Source organism: Mesocricetus auratus, unplaced genomic scaffold, assembly GCF_017639785.1.
Source record: "Mesocricetus auratus isolate SY011 unplaced genomic scaffold, BCM_Maur_2.0 Super-Scaffold_100007, whole genome shotgun sequence".
Taxonomy (NCBI): domain Eukaryota; kingdom Metazoa; phylum Chordata; class Mammalia; order Rodentia; family Cricetidae; genus Mesocricetus; species Mesocricetus auratus.
Window position 1 is genome coordinate 2481418 of NW_024429191.1, and position 23796 is coordinate 2505213.

General features: G+C 42.8%; 1 protein-coding gene across 1 annotated transcript in view; it reads left to right on the forward strand.

The window, feature by feature from the left end:
- Grin2a (glutamate ionotropic receptor NMDA type subunit 2A) overlaps positions 1-23796 on the forward strand; it is a 422446-nt gene that overhangs the window by 303540 nt on the left and 95110 nt on the right. Inside the window, exons 6-10 of the mRNA XM_005084556.4 lie at positions 3867-4072; positions 10880-11048; positions 11153-11306; positions 16154-16279; positions 20579-20808. Coding sequence (XP_005084613.1) covers positions 3867-4072; positions 10880-11048; positions 11153-11306; positions 16154-16279; positions 20579-20808 — 885 coding nt within the window. The remainder of the gene's footprint in view (positions 1-3866; positions 4073-10879; positions 11049-11152; positions 11307-16153; positions 16280-20578; positions 20809-23796) is intronic.

Consider the following 23796-nt stretch of genomic DNA (forward strand, 5'->3'; position numbering starts at 1 on the left):
TTTTCATTTTTCTTTCAGTGAAATCACTTCTCTCCATCAGAGGTCAATTATTTTTCTTTGTCCTCCAAACTTCAGTATATTTGCTGAAAATACCCCAAAGCTCTATCATCAAAATTCAGTTTATTTTGAAGGCAAAAGATTTTTTTCCGTCTTCCCACACAGCCTATTTGGATGAATGGAGGGCTGTTTTTAAGGATGAAAAATATTCATGATAGAGATCTTCAAAAAATCTGCCCCTAACTTTATTTGTTTTACAGGAGGCACGTAGAAATTAAAATGGTAGTAAGAGTGGTGCCTAGACGTGGTAAGAGCTCTGGGAAAGTCAACATTCAGTCTTGTAAGAGCAGAGAGGAGCCCAGAAAGATGGTTCAGCCAATAAATTACCCTGCAAGCATGTGGACCTGGGTCCCATACCCCTTAGGCAAGGAAAAAAGCCAGGTGGTGTGCCCCTGTAATCCCAGTGCCAGGGAAGCAGAGTCACATCTATCCCTGGGCTCACTGACCAACTAGGCTGGCTTGATCGGCTAGTTCCAGGCTAGTGAGAAACTCCATTTCAAAAACCAAGCCTCAGCTGTCCAGAACTACAAGCTCTTGGAAAAGCATATTGATTGGTTGTCCAGTGCCAGACAGCCCTGAAAACATACATACAAGTCACATTATGTGAACCGTATAGGTTACATTTAGGAGTGCATATGCACGGATGCAATAGCAATTAGTAAAAAAAAGAGGCCATGAATTTGAAGGAGAGTGAGGAAGGGCATGTGGAGGGAGGAAAGGGAAGGGAGAAATGTAATTAAATTATAATCTCAAAAAGAAAATAAATGTTCTCATAAGCAAAACAAAACAAGGTAAACAGTACCTGGTAAGCAACATCCAAGATTGACCTCTGACCTGCATTGTTCTGGTCTTTCTATTACCTAGCTCAATAATCACTCTCTAACTGCTCTTGTCGGGCCAACTGTATCCTAACAGGCTAAGCAATATTTCCAGAGATGCATATTGTTTTTTTGTTTGTTTGTTTGGTTTTTTTTGTTGTTTTGTTTGTTTGTTTGTTTGTTTTTTGGTTTTTCGAGACAGGGTTTCTCTGTATTGTTTTGGAGGTTGTCAGTCCAGCCTGGCCTCGAACTCACAGAGATCCGCCTGCCTCTGCCTCCCGAGTGCTGGGATTAAAGGCATGCACCACCACCGCCCGGCCTCAGAGATGCATATTGTTTATATTGAGAACTGGGAAGCTTTGTCTGGAAGGCAGGGAGAGCCTTGGAGCTATAGTGTGATTATCAAGGGTGAATGAATAGAAGTAGGGAGAGAGTGTGGCGGGATAGTAAGTTTGAGTCTCAGAGAGCCAAAAGGAGTAGTTAGCTTCACTGTGTGAGTTAGGGAAAGTTGCACAACCCCTCTGTGTTGAACTATGAAATTGGAGCTATAATGTTCACCATGTAGGATCTGGGTGTGGGGAGGCACATAGACTAAGTGACCACGTTTCCTGGCTACACAGAAGTGATCTTATATAACTGTAGTCTAATGGAATGCCATAGTGGAGATAAGCACAGAGTTTTCCATCTCTGGAGACAGCAAAGATGGCTTTTCAGAGGAGGTGATGTTGGAGTTCTGTCATAAATGCTAACAAGAGAATGTGAGCATCTGCCCAGTGTGTTCTGTGCCTTGCTGGCTTCCCATACTTTTCATGTTTTGTACATTTTTGTCTCATGTAGACCCTACTAAAATCCTCAGTTCTGGTTGTTTTCTGCCTTTTACAAACAGAAAGCGAAGAAGCTCAGAGAGGTTAAGCGACCTTCCCAAAGTTATTCAACTAAAGGATAATGCTGGTCGGAACACTCAAAACTTCTTACCCCCTACACTCTGAGCCTTTGTCTTGCTCACTCCACTACCCAGCCTCTCTTGGAGGTCATGTTTGAGTTATTCAAGACAAATGGAAAGGAAATGCTTGTTAAAATGTGTGTGTTTATACTAATGTATGTATGTGTGTGTGTGTGTGTGTGTGTGAGAGAGAGAGAGAGAGAGAGAGAGCCAGAGGTCAACCTCACACCTTAGGTGTTGTTTCTCAAGATGCTGTCTACCTGGTTTGGGGGTGAAGGGTGTGTGTGTGTGTGTGGGTGGGTGTGGGTGTGTGTCCTAGAATCCTAACCAGCAAGACCCAGGGATCCACTGGTCTTTCCTTCCCCGGAAGTGGAATTACAAGAACAAAACACCATGCTCTACTTTGTCACATGAGTTCTGGGAACTGAGCTCAGGTCTCCATGCTTGTGGTACAACTCATTAACTGTGCCATCTCTCAACAGCAAGGTTTAATGTATGTATAGGTTTGGTATTATTTTGATCACTGTTCCCTCATCTGACTGATAGGAGCGGGAAGGCAGGAGCCTTTCAAGTCTGGTACCAGTACACAGTAGGTACGCAATAAATCATTGCTGAACAAAGAAAGAATTCCACAGACTCTACCTTTCCCCTAGCTTATATCTCACACCATGGATAGATGAGCATGTTTGCTTCACCAAATTAGTCTGCCAACCTCTGTCTAAAAAAGGACGCTATCACCAAAGCTAGATAATTTTGTAATTAGCCACATGGGATGTTTCTTTACAGCCAGCAAAAAATTTCCAGTGCAAATGATGAGGTAATCTCAGAGAGCACAAATTCCTTTTCTCTTCCTCACCCTCATGACCTTCTGGTTCTCTGTGTCTGGATTCTCTTTAAGACCTGAGATTCATTTCTGGTGATGCTCACGTCACCAGAGGTGAGCGGGTCACATCAGCACAGACAAGCCTGCACTCGGCACTTAGCTTCTCCGCTGAGGTGTTTTCCTTGAGGTTGGTATTACAAATAAAGCCCTGACCTGTGGTGTCAGGCAGCTGCTCAGGAGGAGGAAGGAGAGAGCAAGGTGTGGAGGCGGCTTTCTCCTGGTGAGTCTGTGAACAGTGCCAATAAACTGTCAAATAAAATTAAGGTTCAAAACATACAGCCTTCAATTTGATTTCACTAAGATGCCGGCTGTTGCTCAGAGGGAATACAATCGATTCTGTTTTGACAGGTCTTGATGCGTGCTAAGCAGTAACAGTCTCCGCTCTGTGGATTAGTAAAAGTTCACCTTCATTTGCAACTTAAATGGGAAGATATCGGGGTGAAATGATGCTCAATCCTCCTCTCCTGTTTGCTCATTCACTTCACGTTACTCTTCACTTCCCTTCTTATTTCTCAGCATAATTTGGTGCTTCCCTCTTTCGTTTTCCTTCCTCCATACTAACGGCAGTAGGAGCCTGAGGTCCCCCTTATGTGCCAGGCTGTGACATTCGCTGTGTGCACAACTGGGTTCTCCTAACAACACAGGGAGCAGGTGGCATTGCATCATGGGACAGATGAGGAAACAGATGCTCCTGTGATGAAGAGCTTGCACAGCTGAGAAGTGGGAGACACACATTCAAATCTATACCTCGGTGGCCATCGTAGTCCATGCCGTTTCCGTGGCACCCATGGCCCTGAACTCTGGCAGAACTCTGAATCGTTCTGGGAAGCCCCGGAAGTACATGTGTTAGTTATCACTGCCGGATCCACACATTCCATTAGCTTCTAGAGGGATCCAGGATGTGTAGCAGCTGTCCAGTTGTCAGGCCCTCACCATTTTCCTTAGTGCACAAGCAAAGCTTACATCAAGGCGTGTGGCAGTAAAGCCCCCCAGACTGTTGGATGTCCTCTCCCCTGTCTCCTGTGAGAAGGACACTCCTCTCGTGTGGCAGTAAAGCCCCCTAGACTGTTGGATGTCCTCTCCCCTGTCTCCTGTGAGAAGGACACTCCTCTCTGGAAGTCAGTGGTGTATGAAAGCACAGTGTGTCTTTGTGTTTGTGACACAGGTGGGCAAATGGGAGAACCAGACCCTGAGCCTGAGGCACGCCGTGTGGCCGAGGTACAAGTCCTTTTCTGACTGCGAGCCAGATGACAACCACCTGAGCATTGTCACCCTGGAGGAAGCCCCCTTCGTCATCGTAGAAGACATAGACCCGCTGACGGAGACCTGTGTGAGGAACACGGTGCCCTGTCGGAAGTTTGTGAAGATCAAGTGAGTTCCAGGATGCTCCTGGCTGCATGTGTTCCATCCCACCTAAGAGCTTGTGCAACAGTATCCACAGTCCAGTCGGAATATTAAGTACACCCCATGGCTATAATCACATAGATTAGAACACTTTCATGCCTGGAGATGCTCCAAGAAGCATTTGTTTAATTCCAATGTTGATATGGAGTGGGTGTTTTTTATTCATGGGAAAGTGATACTAGCAGATTATAGGAATATTAAGAAACTCTTCAGGGCTATAGAGATGAAATTGGTCAAGGGCTTGTCTTGCAAGCACAAAGACCTGAGTTTGAGCCCCAGAACCAATAATAATAATAATAATAATAATAATAATAATAATAATGATAAGCCAGTCAGCCATGGTGGCACACTAGGTAGGTAGAGACAAATGGGTCGCAAGGATTCACTGGGCAGCCAGCCCAACTTACTTGTTGAGTTCCAAGTAAATGAGAGATCCTGTCTCAAAATGAGGTGTCCCGCTTGGGAATCGTCCAGGTTTGTCTTCTGGCCTCCACATGTGTACACACAGACACACACCCACACTCCCCCTCACATACCACTCACGCGAATAAAAATAAAAAAACACAAGGAAGCAGTCTGTTTAAGGCCATGCAGTGAGTAAACAGGAAAGGTGGGAATCGAACATGGGGCCAACAGGTGGCATCATCTCACACCTGCCCTTCAGTCTTTTCTTCAATTACACTGTTTTCTGACCCCTCCAGGCTCCTTTCTGCAGCATGTTCTTCCTTCTGTCTCTTATGTTTCCCAGATGGGTACTTTCCAAGTTTCAATAAAAAACCGCCTGAGCCCGGGGTGATGCTAGCCTTGCATACAACTTTTAGTTGGGATCCAGTTGGGAGTGGACTGCATTTGTGCCATTTTCTCTTTTATCACATTGAAGAGAAAGCTGATGTAGTAAGTTTAGGGGTCTCCTTCATGTACAAACCTTACGGGGACCCAGATGCATTCATGACCAAGACAAGGATCTTGCAGTCACGTGTTGAAAATGGCTGAATGCACCTCAACCAGTGAAGTAGCAGGGTCGATGAATGCTTTTAGGCCTCGTGACTGGGGCCCACTGGGGATGCGATAGGCCTGTGTGAGCGCATTATAGCGCACAAGGTAAGGGTTAGACAGTTGAAGGCCCCATGGCTGGAAAGAGTTTAGCAAGTTTGATAAACCAAAGGAAACCCGTTAAAGGCTGGAGAGGAGGGAACTGGAAGGCTTGTGGAAGAGAAAGCATGGGAAGGGGGCTCGAGCATAGGGACAGGAGTCTGTGAGCTGAGATTGATCCAGATGAAAGCAGTGTCTTCCACAATCAAAAAGCTTAACCTCAGCAGGAGACCTCTGACCATCACAAACTCTGCCAATCAAGTGGGTCTCCTTGCATTTGCAAATCTACAGGACTTAAGAGTGTAGAGTCAATAGCTGGTAGAAAGCTTGCCTAGTGTGCTAATGAGTCTCTGGGTTCAATCCCTAGAACTACATAAACTGGGTACAGTAGGGCAAGCTTTAGTTCTAGCACTCTAGGAGGGGAGGCTCAGGAGTTCAAGGCTATGCTCAAAAACATACTGAACTTGAAACCAGTCTGGGGTACGTGTGTTTATGTTATGAATAATGTGATATGATTTGATATATACTATAGTCAGTAGCTTCAGAGGCAAAATCAAGTAGATCCAAGTCCCAAGTCACATTTCTATGGAGAAACAAGAACCCAAATAAATTACTCTCTTTAAAAGGATTGACTTTTTCTATTGAAGATTAAAAAGCTTAATACAGTTAAGTTAGTGGTTTGGGTTCCTGCAAGGAGGTGGTAGCTTTCCACTTCCGCCTTTCTATCTGGAAATGCAAGGAGCTTACTGTGCCTGTGTGTCTAGGTAAAATTAAGGTGTTCGATTTAATTTAGAGCAATAGAAATATACCAGGGGCCACTAATACCAACATTAACACACAGGAGAGCAGTTGCTTTTCCAAAGTGAGAGGTTCTGTCCAAGTTTGCACAAAGATTCCAATCAGACAGTGTGAGTGAGAACATTTGTTTTCTTGGTAATTCTCTTACGAGGAAGACCTTTTGTGCCTCACATCTCGTCTCTTAAACAGTGGGCTCTCGAGTAGACTCACAGCTCTTCAGAATCTGAGAAATGACTTCCCATCTGCTCTGCTAAGTGTTGAAGGCATGGAGAGAAAACTGGAAAGACTATTTGCTTTGATCTGTGAGGAGAAATGGTTATTCTGTCAATAAATTCCTCACCTGTCAAATCGTTGAAGGGAAAAGGGGTAGTTCATTTAAAATATATGTATATATATATTATAATATAGAAAACCATTTTACATATTACATATTAAAATATTATATATATGTGTGTATATACATACATATGTGTATATATTATTAGAAGACACTACCCTGAAGCAGATGTCTTGGCCCTTTGGCTCTTACGAACTTTTGCCTTCTCTTCTGCAATGTTTCTTAGGTGTAGGGGTGTGTTATAGATACAGCATTTTGGGCTGGGAATCTATGGTCAGTTGCGACTTTCTGTAATGGGCTCTGTTTGCTACAAAAAAAATACATCTTTCATGAAGGCGAGGCTTACACTTTTGTGTGGCTATAAAGGTAAATATTTAGAATGTGGTAAGAATTATCCTGGTTTAGGAAAGAGACAGCAGTAGTTCTCCTCAGGGTTCCATAGCCTCACCAGCCATAGGTGATTGACTAGATTTACAGTACCAACAATTCTTTTATACTAGAAATGCTTTACATACCTTTTCATGTAACTATCTGCCTTGGCTGTCAAAATTGAAAGAAGGCCTATTTTGGCTCAGGCTTTTAGAAAAGTTTCAGTCCATTAAGACAATATGATGGTTAATGCTATTTGACAGGATCTGTTGTCGCTTAGGAAACATCCTTCTGTGCTTGTCTGTATGGAGGTTGGTGTTGGGTTAATTGAGATGGGAAGGCTCATCCTAAATGTAGAAGGCACCATTCTCTGGCCTGAGGGCCTGCCTTAAATAACAAGGAGATACCAAGCTGAGGGCCAGTATTCCACTCTGTCTCTCTATCTCTATGTCTCTGTCTCTCTGTCTCTGTCTCTGTCTCTGTCTCTGTCTCTGTGTCTCTGCCTTTGTGTCTCTGTCTGTCACTCCTTCTTGACTGTAGATGCAATTAACCAGCAGCTTCACAGTCTTGCTCCCATGCCTTCCTCTCCATGATGGACTGTACCCTCAAACTGTAAGCCCAAATGAACTCCTCCTTTCCTTGTTTCTGTCAGGTATTTTGTCACAATAACTAGAAAGTAATTAATGCAGTGTGGCAGGCATGGTGGTGGGTGTGGCTCCATTCCTGGTGGTTGGAGACTGTCATGGATGTCTTTATATACAGAACACCAAGGAGCAGAGAGTGAACAAGAAGTGAGGCTGGGATCCTCCCCGCAACAACCCACTCTCTCCAGTGAGGCCTCACCTTCCAAAAGTTCCACAACCATCCCAAATCACACTCAGCCTTCACATGTTCTCAGCCATCCTGTAAATTCTCAGGAGTCAGGACACTCATCTGAGTTCCCTGATCTGTGATAGCAAGCCAGCCTAGGCTCTTTCCACAGCACTGATTTGTAGTGCCACTGGCCACACAGGAGAATTGCAAAGCCATCGAACCACGTGTCTTATAGTCTCCCTCCCTTTACATTTGTTTCTATGAATCATCTTTGCTTTGAGGGATGCAGGAGAGCTGAAGAAGCCCAAGCATCATTTCCTAGGTTTTTCTGTGATTAAGCCACACCTCCTTCACACTCTTAAAGGCCAGGAAAGGAGCTATCAGATGTTTGCAGTTATCTGGTACACTGTACTCAGATAGCATAATTAATTTAATTAGTAATTTTGCTTGTCTTTTTCACATTATGTCTTTGGAACCAAGTTGATTACATAAAGGAGGCACTCATCACATGCTTATGGAGTGAACATTCACTGTAGCCATCTATATCTAGAAATAAGCTTTGTGGTCAAGGGATATCATTAGCTCAAAAGCTGCCTGAGGCTTTCAGCAAAGACAGAAAATACCTGTGATCCTGACTCTAAAATAGGGAGCACCTGTAACTTTTGTCTAACATATCCCTGGAATCTTGACCAGACAGAAGAAGAGGTATAACTGTGTGTGGTACAGTTGCCAGGAGATAAAAAGATAGCCTAATCAGGGCACATGTGTCAAAGCTACATAAACAGAAAGGAAAATGGTAGCTGGAACTGCCATTAACTGAATGTACCTAGGCTGTGTTTCTATTGTTTTTCAGTTCACCATGAACCCTCTGTTCTGAGTATTTGGTAGGTGAGAGGCAGGTATTCACTTTCTATAATTTCATAGTATTGACACCACCAGTCAATGTTTGTGAATATACACAGGTGGGGCTTCTAAAAAGAGGGTGGGAGGTCAGGGAAGATCATTTAGATTGTAGGCTAAGATGAGGAAGTCACCATGATGTGTCTGGCAAAAGGAAGCCAGCATTGAGTAGAAGTCTGGGATAGGATCAGGTGTAAAGGTTAAAACAGTGAGTTAAGTGAGGCACCCATGACTTTGAAATACAAAAAACAGATGTAACCCATACCCATCACCACAGTTATATTGCAAACATGTCCACATCCTTGTGTGCAGACACTGATGGATATCTATGAGGCCTGACACATGTGTATCCAATTATATGCAGAATGCATACTCACTAGAACACGTGGGGGAATATCTCAAAAGTACAGGGAAGAAAAAATATTCCACCTTTCCTATTCCATTGTTTTTCTAAATGGCATTTTGCAGAGGTTTGATTTTTATGTAGCTGTGTTTATGTTTGTATTTCTTTGTATCCTACTGTTTCATAAGGCATGTAAACCTTTTTCCATTTTGATCTTGTATTTCTATACACATTATTTTGATGCTTAGTTAAAATTCACTGTGTAGATGTATGTAAATTGGAATTTTCCAAGAGAACAGGTATTTCATGACTGTGGGACTTACCTGCAGGACTGAGCTAATAGGATGCCCATTGATGCGAGGTAGAATTAAGTGTAGGCCAAAAAGGCCTTGATCTTCAGGTAAGGCTTGCTGGGAGAATTTTCCAACTTACTTTCCAAGACCATGGTGCTTCCCCTGGTTGTGAAAGACTTGTATGGATGTCCCTTGGATCTGAGCTGTCAAGTGAGTAAAGCCAGGTGGCTGTAGAGAAGAGTGAGCAGAGCCTGGAGAGGTTACAAGGTCATCTTCAATATGGCAATGCTATATGAATCTTATTTTTGCCTGTGTATGTGTGTGTGTCGTGTATGGGTAGGTGTATGTTCAACTGTGTGGGACACATGTGTATGCATGTGTATATGTTTACTTTTGAGGCCTGAAGTTGATTGACATTGGGTGTCTTTCTCAATTGCTCTGTACTTTATTTATTGAGGCAAGGTCTCTTATTGATCCCAGAATTTACCAGTTACTCATAGCCTAGCTAAGCAGTTTCAGATCTCTGCCTCTTGTGCATAGCAGACAGCTACCATGCCTACCTACCTGGCTTTCTGTGGATGCTGGGATCTGACTTTTGATGCTTCTATTTATGCATCAAGTGTCTGTGCACTGAGCCATCTCCCCAGCCCTTTCTGTGTCTTCCCAGGGTTTTTTCCTGCCCTAAGGTGTTGCCCTTCAAAAGTATCATCTTTGTATTTCATGTTATGCATTTACACAGAAAGAATGATATAACGAACTCTCACTTGACTGGCAGATCTGTTAGAGGTAAAATCCACAGCTCCAGCACAGGAGAAAGCTCAGCTGTCCTGACTCTACAGCATGTTTGTAGGAGCACACACTTCTCCCTTTGGCTCTAAGACTCCATAAGTGTAAAGATGCAGGAAAAAAAACCACTTTCCTCAATCCTTTAAAATTATCTGATCCATATTCCATTAAGTCTTTTGTTCTAAGATCAGTTTAGATCAGATGACAATACTCTGGCCAAAGAGATTTTGTATGTTCAAAACTCTTTAAAAAATAAGTGTTGCTAACTTTCCTCTGGTAATGGGGTGTGATCTATACCAAATTCAGAGAAATGTCATAGAGGTGAAGCTCACAGTTTATATACAGCATTCATCAGAGTGCCTAGTTGATTAGCACCACACAATAAATGCCAGTTGTTACAATTCAGCAGCTTTGGGGCCCACAGATGTAGCTCAGCTTGTAGAGGACTTGCCTAGTATGCAATGATTCGATCTTTTGGCACTGGAGAAGTAGAAATGCGAGAATCAGAAGCTCAAAATTATCCTCATCTGCATAAGGAGTCTGGGGCCAGCCTGGGCTACATGAAACCCTGACTGGCAAAACAAGTTCAGAGGGTAGTTTAGTGGATAAGAGTGCAGGACATGAACGAGCACCCATGTCAGAAGCTGGGTGAGCATGGATATATGTGCCTGTAACATTAGCATCGGGCAGGGGATGGGAAGAATCATACCCTGAGAGATTGTTGGCCAGCCAGCATAGCCAAAATGCACGTGCCTTAGATTCAGTGAGAGACCCTATATCAAGAGAACAAGTGGAGAGTGATTGTGGTATTTTCCTCTGACCGCTGCATACAAGTGCACTAACACACACACACACACACACACACACACACACACACACACACGATTGCACACAAAGACTAAAGAACACTTCCAACTTTTGCTTTTAGAACTCACTTCCCCTTTATGAGCTTCAACATCTCATCCCCAAGCATAAATGTACATATAGCCAAGAGCATCACCTCCCAAGAATAACTTTCTGTGATCCTGGGGTTTTCTCGGCAGCAACTCGACTAATGAAGGGATGAACGTGAAGAAGTGCTGCAAGGGGTTCTGCATCGACATCCTGAAGAAGCTGTCCAGGACTGTGAAGTTCACCTATGACCTCTACCTGGTGACCAATGGGAAGCATGGGAAAAAGGTTAACAATGTGTGGAATGGAATGATAGGTGAAGTAAGTCATCTCTGCTACCTCCAGGCTCTCGTCCCAACAGAGGGCCTCAGGGTCCAGTGGTGCTGGGAAGAGAGGATGAAGGCAATGTTCTTTCTTCCATCCAGGTGGTCTACCAGCGAGCAGTCATGGCCGTGGGCTCACTCACCATCAATGAGGAGCGTTCTGAAGTGGTGGACTTCTCAGTGCCCTTCGTGGAGACAGGAATCAGTGTCATGGTCTCCAGGAGCAATGGCACAGTCTCCCCTTCTGCTTTCCTTGGTATGTGAATTTCCTAGTAATGTTTTCTTCCCTGAAAAAAAAAAACAAACAAACCCATAAGAATCCTGGGTTGTGTAATTACCTGGGTTGGTAAAGAGTTTGCTGAGTAAGCATGAGGATCTAATTTTGTTCCCCAGGTCTCAGGTGGAACATTCCAGAGAATGTTACATTTGAACTCTTCCAAATCACCACCACCCCATCCCCTCAGCTCATATTTTTTTCATTTATCTTCAACATAGGTATTTCTGCTGATAAATAGCATCACATATTTAGATACTGGTCTTGATCATGTAGAATGAAAATTAATATATTGCTAAAACCATGAAAACATTTTGAAAATAAATTAACCTGTCTGTCTGCAGTTATTTTAAATAAGCCTGTAATACCTGTATTCACCATCCACGTACACACCTTCCAGTCCACTAATCATTTATTTACTAGAAGTAATGGAAATTGCCCAGTGATTTATTCCAGTGCAGAAAGAATCTAATGAATATATCCTGTTTTTAGAATTTATAGACTCATATTTTAAGTGTGGCTATCCTTCTTGCCATATAAATTGTAAAATAGGAAATGTTTTCAATTTTCTGCTTAACAATTTCATAAATGTTTTTACATGAAAGATAATCAAGGTGGACTCTTCCTATTGTCCACTCCCCGTGAGCCCAGGACTGAATGTGGGCTTGCATCCTAGTGGGAGTCATAGAAATTTTGTGGCACACAGCCTAGAACAATTAAATTTCTTCTTTAAAGTGACTGTGTTGTTATTATAAATTATTTTCTAGAAGTAATCTTGTTGAACATTATGAAGTTCAGATTATTAACTTTTGCCTGCTATTCCCAAATAAATGAGTTTGTTCATATTTAGGAAAGTAAAGACAGGTGTTTGTCTCAGGAAGAAAGCTCTAGGATTGAGGGAAATGGTTTTATTAAAGTCAACTAAATTTCTTATACTTTTCCAGAGACAGGAAAATATCATTAAGATTATGATTAAGAAAATCACAAGGACTGTAGAAATGACTCTGTGGCTAAGAGCACTTACTGTTCTTGCAGAAGATCTGAGTTCAGTTCCTAACCTCCATGGGCACTTCATGCATTGGTGCACATAGACATACCCAGGCGCAAATATATCCATATTGAATAAAGAAATATGCACATAAATAAATGTTGTTTGAATTACAAACTCAAACTAACTTGTGGACACCCACTTCAGCATCCTTGCTCCCCCTCGCCTTCATTTATGTCCCATCAGCAGCCTGTGTCACTACCAAGCCACATTCTCTTGAGTACAGTATTGACTAACAGGATTTGGGAGACTGTCTTACTCACAGCAGCGTATGGAATACTATTTTCATTTCTGATAATCCAGTTAAGCTGTTGAAATCCTTGCCACTCACTGCATTTGAGTTTGCTCTTGTTCCTTAGGTCTTCACAGCCTTTGTTGGTCTAATAATGAGCTGGAGAAAGACATGCCTTGTTATGCTTTGTCCCTTTGTTTGACACAGATTCTGAGATCTGTATCGTGAGGCAGCCTTATTACACCAGATAAATGCAACTGGCTCCTCCTGCCAGTAATACAGACTCTCAGTCATCATGAGATGGGCTCTCGATTAGCTTCCTTGGTTTATTTTTCCTGCACTGCCCACCAGACTGTTTAACACAAGGCAGCTGCCCTGGGGGTTAAGAAAAGATGGGAGAAGGACTGATTCCATGCAGTAAAGTAGAAAGAAATGAGTGTCTTTTCACAAAATGCCCCATGTCCCTGAACCACAGAGAACTTTTTCCAGTGTAATCAGAAACAAAGGATATCAACTGACTTGTCTTATAAAAATGGGTCGCTGATATTGAATCTGGCCTCAACCCAGTTTCATGAATTTTATTTTCTTTTATATCTTACCTATGTCTGTAGACTATTTCCATAGGAAGTCAATTCTTTTGACAAATTTAACACCCTTCTTCATACTGTCTCTTTAAAAACAAAATAAATGGTGCTGGAGGGAGCTGCTTTCAAAGCTGTGTTCGTGCAGTAAGCTTAGCATTTTTCCTGGTCTCCAGATTGCATGCCTGTCTGATTGACTGCGCACTCCTTATTTACAGACATCATGCGCAGGTTTTGAAAGTCATAATGAGCCGAGATAAGCTACATTTTTCCATTCATGCGCTCAACCATGCGGAGAGCCTAAACACTCAAAATCTGATTGCGTCGCTCTTTCTTATTTCCTTTTCCCTCCTGCATAAACTCCATTAAGTACCTTGGGAAACATCGGTCAGGTAGTGCTGCTGAGCTTTTGTATAAAGGCATAACCAGCAACTCTTCAAGGACAGAGATGACGTCTCTTGTACTATTTCCATCCAGTTAATTCTGAGAGCTTGTGGAGCAGGTTAGATTCATTGATCCATAGAAATGCTAATCTGGAGTCTCCCACACTGATGCTCCTTCATAGATAACCGTTGAATCTGTTTTAAACCATTGGAGGATATAACTTGGAGCAATGTAATATATTTCTGGGTCACTCCTGCTATGGACTGCTTCATTTATATTCTTTTTTATTGTGGTGTGTGTGTGTGTGTGTGTGTGTGTGTGTGTGTGTGTGTGTGTGTGTGTGTGTATGTTCTGTAAGTAGCAGGGCACAAACATGTACTTCATCTATTAAAAGCAGACTACTTGGCCAATAAGATGGCTCAATGGGTACTTACTAGCAAGCCTAACCACTGAGTTCAGTCTCAGGGACCCACAGAGTGGAAAGAAAAATTAATTTCTGCAAGTTATCTATCAACCTCCAAAAATGTTCCATAGCTCTTATGAGTGCATGCCCATATGCACAGGTCCACACATTACATGGATGTGACATACACAAAATAAATAAATGAATAAAATCTCAATTAAATTAAAATCAGACTCCTGAGGCAGTGCCTTTGATTTCTGAGGCATAATCAGAAGCCAAGAGACTAATGATGGCATCTTAAAGTGAGGAAACATTTGGATAGTGACTGGGATCAGTTTTCTGACTAGTATGTGAGTGACTACCAGGTATTCTGTCAAACGAAATCTGCTCTAGGTTTAAAAATTCTGACACATGAACAGAACATGGTAGTGATTACCCTTAAGTTTTATGATATCACCAGGTCCTACAGAGAATGGGAGTTAATTAGTCAGTGTGATTTTATTAACTGAAGGCGATTTTTCAGCATTGGGGATCGCACATCACTCATCATTGCTGGCTGTAATTGTGGGGTCAGTCATTCCATCCACTAGTGTGTGTATACAGCAAATAAGAGGTGGTGCTGAAGGCTTTCCCCGGGAAAGCTCATGTGCTCCTCATGTGTCCTGGCAAGACACACTTTCCCATTAGTACCCTGCTTCCCTACTTGCAGAATCACTTTAACATCTTTATTCTTAATGATTACATACTCTTTTGAGTTCCTAATTATCCGTCTACCCATCTTGCTTCTGGATGCATCTCATTACCAGGTTGCAGTGACTCCTGGAATATAATGTTATTTATTGCTGTAGTTGAAAGCAGTTGTAGCCTCGGTTCCTTGAGTTCATTTTTGTGTAAACAAGGAAGCTATACTGTCACCTGTTGCCCTTTAACATATTCACTCTATTGACCTTGCATCCAAACCCTTTGCTCCAGGCTCTAAGTGACCAAATATCATTATGGTTTAGACACATCACTTCCTTGCTGTACATTAAGATCATCTCTCTAGAATCTGCCTGTGTCTGGGACCCACAGACTCTATTCCTGACCGACATTAGCAACTTCACAAAACTTGTGAAAATAGTATTTACCATAAAGTGACATTGTCACACTTATTATGCTTTACTCTCCAAAGTGTTTACTCCTGGGGAAAATGAGTTTCAGTTGATTTGTGACTGTGGGTGATATCCTCCCCATGATGCAATCAATTGGAGATGCTTTCATTAAGATTTTTTTGATGATTTTTCTAACTCATCTATATCATGCATGATAACACAGCTAATGTTCATAGTCTCAGCCAGGTTAAGTGAAAGTGTTCACTTATATACAGGGTCTCTGGCCTTTCTAGAATGCTGCAAGGCTTAGGACCCTGTGGCCTACACACTGCCTACTTCCCAAGTTACATATAGTGAACTGTTGAGATAACTTGTAAAGGAAGTAACCATCTACCCATTGAAGGCTTCATTACTTCAGCTCTTAATGGTGTCTTATTGAATTATCCCATGAAGGTAATAGCTCTGGATAACTTTCAGTTGCATTTAAGCCCATCGCCCAATCTCAGTAAGACTTGTGGGCCACAGGGGTCTCATCCATAGGAAGCAGATTGTGGTAAATTGTGACCTTCTAATATTCTTGTCAATGCCATAATCTTTTATGACAGGATATAATTTTCCATCTACTTCTGAAATCCCCCATATGTCCTCACAACTAGTATATAAAAATGCAAAGCCACATATTTGTAGAGTCCATATACTACCAATTTGTGTCTGGCTTGTTTCTCCTCAGCTTTGGTTTTCCAGATGGTTCTGTGATTACGTGGGGCCCTGTGGCCTGTTGGTTTGCAGTCTAACATATTCCTTTTCATCTTATCATTCTTTTTTTTTGCTTATATTATCCTTGACCTGGTTTGTTTAATGTCACATTCCCTTCTCTATTTTTACCATCTCACGTACAGTCTTACAAAGTGTCTCAAATCATTTTATAAAGAATGGTTTCACATATAAATAAAAATGGCCAACTTCTTTGCAATGATCAGATTTGATGACAAGAAGTTCCATAAGCTTGCAGGTAGGTGGGTGGGCTTCCTGGTGGGGATGAGGAAAAACTGACTGACTATACATTTGTCCCTTATCTCTTTCCCTGTAGAACCCTTCAGCGCCTCTGTCTGGGTGATGATGTTTGTGATGCTGCTCATCGTCTCTGCCATTGCTGTCTTTGTTTTTGAATACTTCAGTCCTGTTGGATATAACAGAAACTTAGCCAAAGGGAAAGGTAAGGAAGCTTTCATAAGCCTGGTACAACATGAATGCTATTTTTGGGCCTAGGAGAGTGGCTCAGGGTGTAAAGTGCTTGCTGTGCAAGTCTGAGGACCTGAGTTCATATCTCCAACACCCAAGTGAAAATCAGATGCCATGGTGAATGAGCATCCATAGCCCAGCACTGGAGGTAATGGAGCAGAAACAGACAAATTCCAGGGGCTTGCTCACCAGCCAATCTAGCCAGTTGGCGAGCTCTAGATTCAAGGATACACTGTCTCAAAAAATAAGGTGTAAAGCTATAGAGGGAAGATGGTCTACTTTGAACTCAGACTTCCACATGTGCATACATGTGAGTGGTCACATGTGCATGTACCTACATGCACATGTATGCATAACACACATGTTCTGGTCACACTCCTATGCATATATACATAGGTAGACAGACACAGAGAGAGAGATTTGGTTTTAGAGCACTTAACCCCACATTCATAAGAATGATGTTGGCACGTTGATGTGACAAGTATAATCTATTTGCTTGAATTGAAAACAGGGTTTAAGCATGAAACATTTTAGTCTTATCATTTGAAGTCAATAATGGTTAGGTAAAAAATCATTGATATTCAATTTGTTGGGAAAACAGAATTGAAGGGTTTTGGTAACTTATCTTAAAAATGTAGATCAAAAGAAATATTAAAATCACAGCAAGTCTCAAATTCAGTCTATGCAAATAAAATGACCTGATAGATTCCACTTTAAGAACAGTCTTTAAACTAGTGAATCTTATTTGCATTAGTTGGACAGTACATATAACTAACTGTTAAGTAGCGTATTTCCCCAGAGTTAAATTTTCCCCTTGATGGTGTCTGATCATAGTGTGCTGCCCTTGATAAAAGAAGAATTGGTAGATGGAAAGGTGGAATTAAAAGGTATTCTTTGGTTATAACTCACTAAGAGGCTTGCTAAACACATCACATCATTTTGAGTAGATTTCCCTTAATGCACGGCACCTCCAGAAGTGAATATTATCAGAAAGATGCTAGCATCAAATCCCTTTCCCCCAAAGTGACTTGATATTGCAGAGAACTGGAAAACTTGGGACCAGGAATAGAGCTCAGGGCTATATAGTACTTCCCAGCATGTGCAAGGCTCCCACGTTTGGCAGTCCCACTAGGAGAAAGAGAGAGAGAGAGAGAGAGAGAGAGAGAGAGAGAGAGAGAGAGAGAGAGAGAGAGAGAGAGAGAGAGAGAGAGAGAGAGAGAGAAAGAGAGAGAGAAAGAGAGAGAGAGGACTTGATGTCTCAAATATCCCTCCAGAGTAGGACATCCTTTAATTCAACACATGCACATGTAACTTGAAAGATTTAATACTAGAAACAGTAAAGAGGTCATGGGAATTGATTTGGGACATTGTTTCATTAAAATCCATCTACTTTTTAGCTATTGAAAAGCAGTGATACTACATAAGGCATCTCCCAAACCACGAAAAGGCCATACATAACCTTGTGCTTAAGTAAGGGCTGAATTGTGAAGGGCGTGAAGGGGTTTTCACACAGTGGTGAGGTGATTCCTTGTGATGATCACATGAGGGTGAAACATGGCTTCCACCAGCAGAGTTTGCAGTTGTTCATTCACACATTCCATGCATGGATATTTACTGAGTATATTCAGTGTGCCACGCCCCATGTGGGTGTAGGAGACAAGGTGAGTCAGATGGAGCCTTCCTGACTCTCATGGACTTGAGGACTTAAGTGGGGAGACAAGAAGTAATGCCATTACTTAGTCACTATTCAGTTAATTAGACACTAACTAGTCATCACAGATAGTAGGAAGAGCACAAAACCGACTCATGTAATGATGAGGGGTGGGGCACAGCTTTAGATGGGGCACTAAGACAAGGAAGGGAGCCTTCCTGACTCTCATGGACTTGAGGACTTAAGTGGGGAGACAAGAAGTAATGCCATTACTTAGTCACTATTCAGTTAATTAGACACTAACTAGTCATCACAGATAGCAGGAAGAGCACAAAACCGACTCATGTAATGATGAGGGGTGGGGCACAGCTTTAGATGGGGCACTAAGACAAGGAAGGGATTCAGAACCAGCTGACAGCTAAAGGAACGAGTTTAACTGTGAGAAAAACAGAAAAGAGTGTTCAATTAGCAGCAGCCACCAACAGGAAAGTCTGGAGTTAGAGCCCATCCTGACAAGTCAAAGAAACAGTATGAAAGCAACCCTGGTGGCATAGCTCTGTCATTGCAGCTGCCATAGTGACTGGGGCATAAGTACAAGCTCAAGGCCATCCTGGGTTAGAAAGCAAGTTCTGGACTAGTCCGGGGAAGTCATAGCAGACCTTTCAGAAGGGCTGAGGGTACAGCTCAATAGCAGAGCGCTTGCCTAGTGTGTGCAGGGTTCCGGGCTCCCCTCCCAGCAATAGAAACAAACAAAAAGGTGGAAGACATGAAGTTTGGAGGAAGACGTGGTGGGGATTCCCCAGGGGCATTTGAGGTGGGGAGTAAGGGATGGATATGATTAAAATGCATTGTATACATCTATGAAATTTCAAAGATAATGCACCAAAAAAATTAGAGTAGTTTGGACTATGAAGATGGAGACAGAGGGTATACTAGTGAGCCATCAGGGAGAATATAAATGATTTAAAGATCATTTTCTTCAATGGTTCCTTGCTTGGCCAAATTATGCACTGGAAGATTATCATAAGAAAATCATTAAAGAATACTAAACAGTCTGGCATACAACCCTCACCTCTTTCCCACTTGCTTCATGTGCCCTACTCCTATGCATGTGACAGCTCAGGAAATGAGAGCTCCTTGTTTCTCTGCAAAATGTTTCCTGTTACATTTCACTATACTTTATGGACTAAGTTAAACAATGCAGTAACAGTATTCACAAATCAGACAGTCCCCAAAGTGTTGGGGATCCCCCTCTCAGCCATCAGTGTCTGATTCCTAAATGGCTGTCACCCTGGTCAACCCTTTTGTAATTAAGTAACTGATGAAGTTAGTAGATTGATTCAAGAGTCCTGACCTCTTAGGAATAAGTCCAGAAAAATCATAAAAATATGAAAAGAGAACTGGGAGACTGAGAGAGACAATTATAGGGTTAACCACCTTCTCCTTCATGTGTTGAACAGTGGACTCGAGTCTGTTCTCCAGTGGAGTAAGATTCTTCTTTTAGGTCCCTGCCCAGAGCTGCATAACTTCAATCCAACAGAATCCTCTTATGCTATTTTATTTATTGCCCACTCTGCTAGCATTGTCAGCTGAGGTCTCGGCAGATCATTTTGCCATATCTTCATTTACTTAAATGACATAAAAATTAACCTTCTGCTTAAAGAAGGTTTCTCTCTCAGAGTGAAGGCATAAATTGAATTTTTTTTCCTGGTACGGTACGAAGTCTTTAAACCCCTCACTTGAGTGGTTTCCCTGTCCTCTTATGCCCCATCCCAATAAATTCCACATATTGTTCTGCCTCCTAGTTAAGCTTGTCACAAGGGACACTTAAGAAACTGAAAAGGGACACACTGCTGAGAGGATTCAGAGAGCAAGGGAGAGCGATTTGATGTCAGCTCATTCTCTGTGACCTGTAACGAAATGTCTCCATTCTGTGAAGTGTTGGAAGAATTAAGCTCTATTGTTCTGTCTCTGAACGCCTCCATTTGGAAGGATTTTGATTCATATATTGTACATACTTTACATATGAATTTGAACAGGAGCAATTTCCAGGCACAAATGAATTCGAATCCCAAGCATGCTCTTGCCAGACTGAATGACTATTAGGGATAGCCAATAGTGAAGCAACCCCCTTCCCATGTACATGCTTCTGCAGCTTCCTTTACATTTACTTTAAGTGTTTTAATAATTGGAGAATTTCATAAATGCAGATAAAGTGTTTTGATCAAACCTACCCCCATATTCTCTCTCCTTCAAGTTCTCCTTTACATTTTTTAAGGAGTTTGGTTTCCCCAAATGGAAACCAAATCCAAATTTAAAAACATGTCCTAACACTACTTTTCACGGAAACCCCCATTTTGCATAACTATTTTCTTTTTAAGAAACGTGGTGAAATCCAGCTAGATAGAAGTGTGAGGAAATGCTAATTATCTTAAAGCAAAAATGAAGTTGGCTGTGGTGAGGTTATGGGACATTGGAAAAGCATAACTCTATCGTGATTCTTCTACCTCTCTAGTACTGCTGGTGACTTCCATGTACACACACACACACACACACACACACACACACACACGAGTGTGCGCTCTGAAAGAAGGCTATGACTGTTCTTTCTGCCACTTGCAGCTCCCCATGGACCTTCTTTTACAATTGGAAAAGCTATATGGCTCCTCTGGGGCCTGGTATTCAACAACTCTGTGCCCGTCCAGAATCCTAAAGGCACAACCAGCAAGATCATGGTGTCGGTGTGGGCCTTCTTTGCTGTCATTTTCCTGGCCAGTTATACAGCCAACCTGGCTGCCTTCATGATCCAGGAGGAGTTTGTGGACCAAGTGACAGGCCTCAGTGACAAGAAGGTAAGGAGAGCCCTTTCCTTGCTGACTGAGGTTTCATGCTAACTGCCGTTCTCAAAAGGGGTGATTCGGGTATTTAAGGGCTCAGCTGTCTATGCTATAACTCAAAATCAAGAGATTTCTTCTCTAAACTGCATATTTATGAAACAAATCAGAGATGCCATCTTAAATACCACTGGATGGTGTGTAACAGATTCTGGACCCCCAGCTTCCTGTGTGGTGGTTTCTTACATTCATAAGATTCTCTGAAGGATGCTTACACTGTGGCTCTGCAGCTCCAGATCACCCTGCAGCACTGGATGACACTCAGTCTCCTCAGGGATTTGATATTGAGGAGGGTGTGCTGCCTGGACAAGAAGAAACACTGTGAGAAGAGCTATTGATTGGTACCTCTTGCCCTCTGTGAACTCGAAGGGGCGTCTATATGGCATGCCTTGGGCTCCTGGCATATGACATTTTAAAAATCATCCCTAAGCTCCATCCAGAGACAATTATTTCATCAGTTCTTTACTGTACAATCAAGTTGGCCTGGTAGGTGGCACTTCCGACTCTGGAATGAGCACAGAGGTGCCTCTCCCCCTCTGCCTCTTCTTAGATGCTCTTCAACAACCCTACCTCAGTGATCTGGGCTCCATGGCACCTGCTCTCCCTATCCTCTTGTCCTCGCTCCCCATCCTCTCCCCATCCTCCCTCCCCATCTTCTCCCCATCCTCCCTCTCCATCCTCTCCCCATCCTCCCCCCTATCCTCCCTCCCCATCCTCTCCCCATCCTCCCTCCCCATCTTCTCCCCATCTTCCCTCTCAATCCTCTCCCCATCCTCTTTCTGCATTCTCTCCTCATTCTCCTTCCCCATTCTCTCCCCATCATCTCTCCCCATCTCTCCTCATCCTCTCTCCCCATCCTCTCTCCCAATCCATCCTCCCTCCCCGTCCTGCACTGAATCCCACAGAGGGCTGTGGAGTTTGACTGACTATTCAGAAACTTGTGCGGAGGATGAAGAAAGGTAAAGTGGGTTCATTCTCCTATTGAAATTTTAGCTCAGGAAACAAATCCCGACTTGCTAAACTCGGCAGTGCTGAGCCTGCAGCGCAGCAGAGATTTTCTGTCTCCTGTGTGAGGATAATTTGTCTCTTTATAAAACCTCCCTGTCTCATCTTGTTGACATAAGTCTGCATCTACCCTCTCGGCATTCATCAACAAACTGCTGAGTAGAAAATCAGTCCGTCAAAAGCCTTCGCAGCTTATCCATACACTTTTGGAGAATGGGGCACACGGTGTCCTAGAAACAGAGACAGCAAGAGGTCAAAGATGGAGTCACCTTCACAAACGTCACTTAGGAGTGCCTGACCTCTCTCAGAGGACTGAAGGCCCCCACGCAGCTGGAGTAGATGCCCTTCCATTCCAACCTCCCCCCAGCAAATTCCCTCCATCTTGTTCATCAAGGCACTCTTCCCTGTTCTCACACATTCCAAGCTCCTGCCCAGCTGGGTGCCTTTGGCTCCCAGTTCCCTGTGTGGACTGTTTTACCCTGTTTTCTCCTGGCTGCTCTTCCTTGAATTTCAGGTTGGAAAGAAAATACCAGCCCCTAGAGAGACCTTTCCTAGCTACTGGGGTGAACTTGGTAAAGTGAGCCAGAGCTCTGGAGAAAACTGCAATTTTAGTAGGAAGAAATAAACAGTGCACAAGCAAACACCAGAGGAAAGGGAAGTGCCAGGCAGGGAAGGGTCTTAAGGGGTTAAGTTGATAAAGACTGAAGTTGTCTCAGGAAAGAAAGGCCTAAGGCCAATCAGTTAGTTTGTCTGTCTGTCTTTTTTTCTTTGTTTTTTTTTTTCAGTAGTGGGGTTGAACCAACAGTCATACATACTCCATATGTGCCCTGCCACTCAGCTGTATCCTTTTACTTTCTGCCTTGAGACAAGGTCTACTACATTTCCTAGGCTGGTTGTGAACTCATTCTGGTATAGACAGGCTTTAAACTTATAATCCTTCTGCCTCAGTTACTTGAGTAGTTGGAATGAGATGTCTGTGCTTCTGGGCTCTGGTAGAAAAGTCTTTTCTAGCACTTTGGGGGTGTTTGGTATCAGTGTTGTTCAAGAACATAAATGCAGGTGTGCTTTGTTAGACACCTGTACTCCTCACTTGAGTTCACTGGAATCTCTCCAGATCTCTATCCTCAGCACCTTTACCTGCTCTTTGTAGGTTTTGCTGATAAAGGCTCATATCAAGGGACTTCGGCACTGCATGGTAGAATTTAGGTCACCTGTAATCAGTGTGCAGAGTATAGCCCAGGTGCTCCCCAACTCTTTAGAAGAACAAATGGAGGCATGTAGACTCTGCAGAGCTGTCCACAGAATCAGAGACGTAGACTTGCTTCTGTTAGACCATCAGACAGGCCCTTGGCCAGCTTCCTGCCCCACTTTAATAGATCTTCTCCTTTTTTAGCTTGCACTGGAGTCTTTCATTTTCATATGAATTTTTGGCTTATGGTTCAGATGGGAGACCCCCATCTGAAGCAAGGGGGCATCCACAGGACCCTGAACTATTGCATCCTGAGACCTAAATATTAGATCTTCATTTCCTTTCCACGAGGACTAGCCACATCATGTGACCTCACCACCTGCTGGTTCTTCTTTTGGAGAAGGTCAAAAGACACTGGAACTGTACTTGTGCCTTTGTCCCAAATAACTTTCTGTTGCCATGACAAAACACTGACCAAAACCAACAGTCATTACCAAGGAAAGACAGGACAGGAGCTGAAGGCAGGAATCTGGAGGCTAGGACTGAAGCAGAGGTTGTGGAGGAGTGTTTCTTAGTGGTTGCTTCTAGGCTTGTGTTCAGTTACCTTATGAACAGAACTACCTGCTCAGGGTAAGTGGGACTCTCCTACATTAATTTGCAATTAAGAAAAGGCCCCTCAGACATTCCTGCAGACAAATCTGATGGAAGAAATTCCTCAAGTGAGAGTCAGTCTTCCTAGGCTTTTCTAGGTT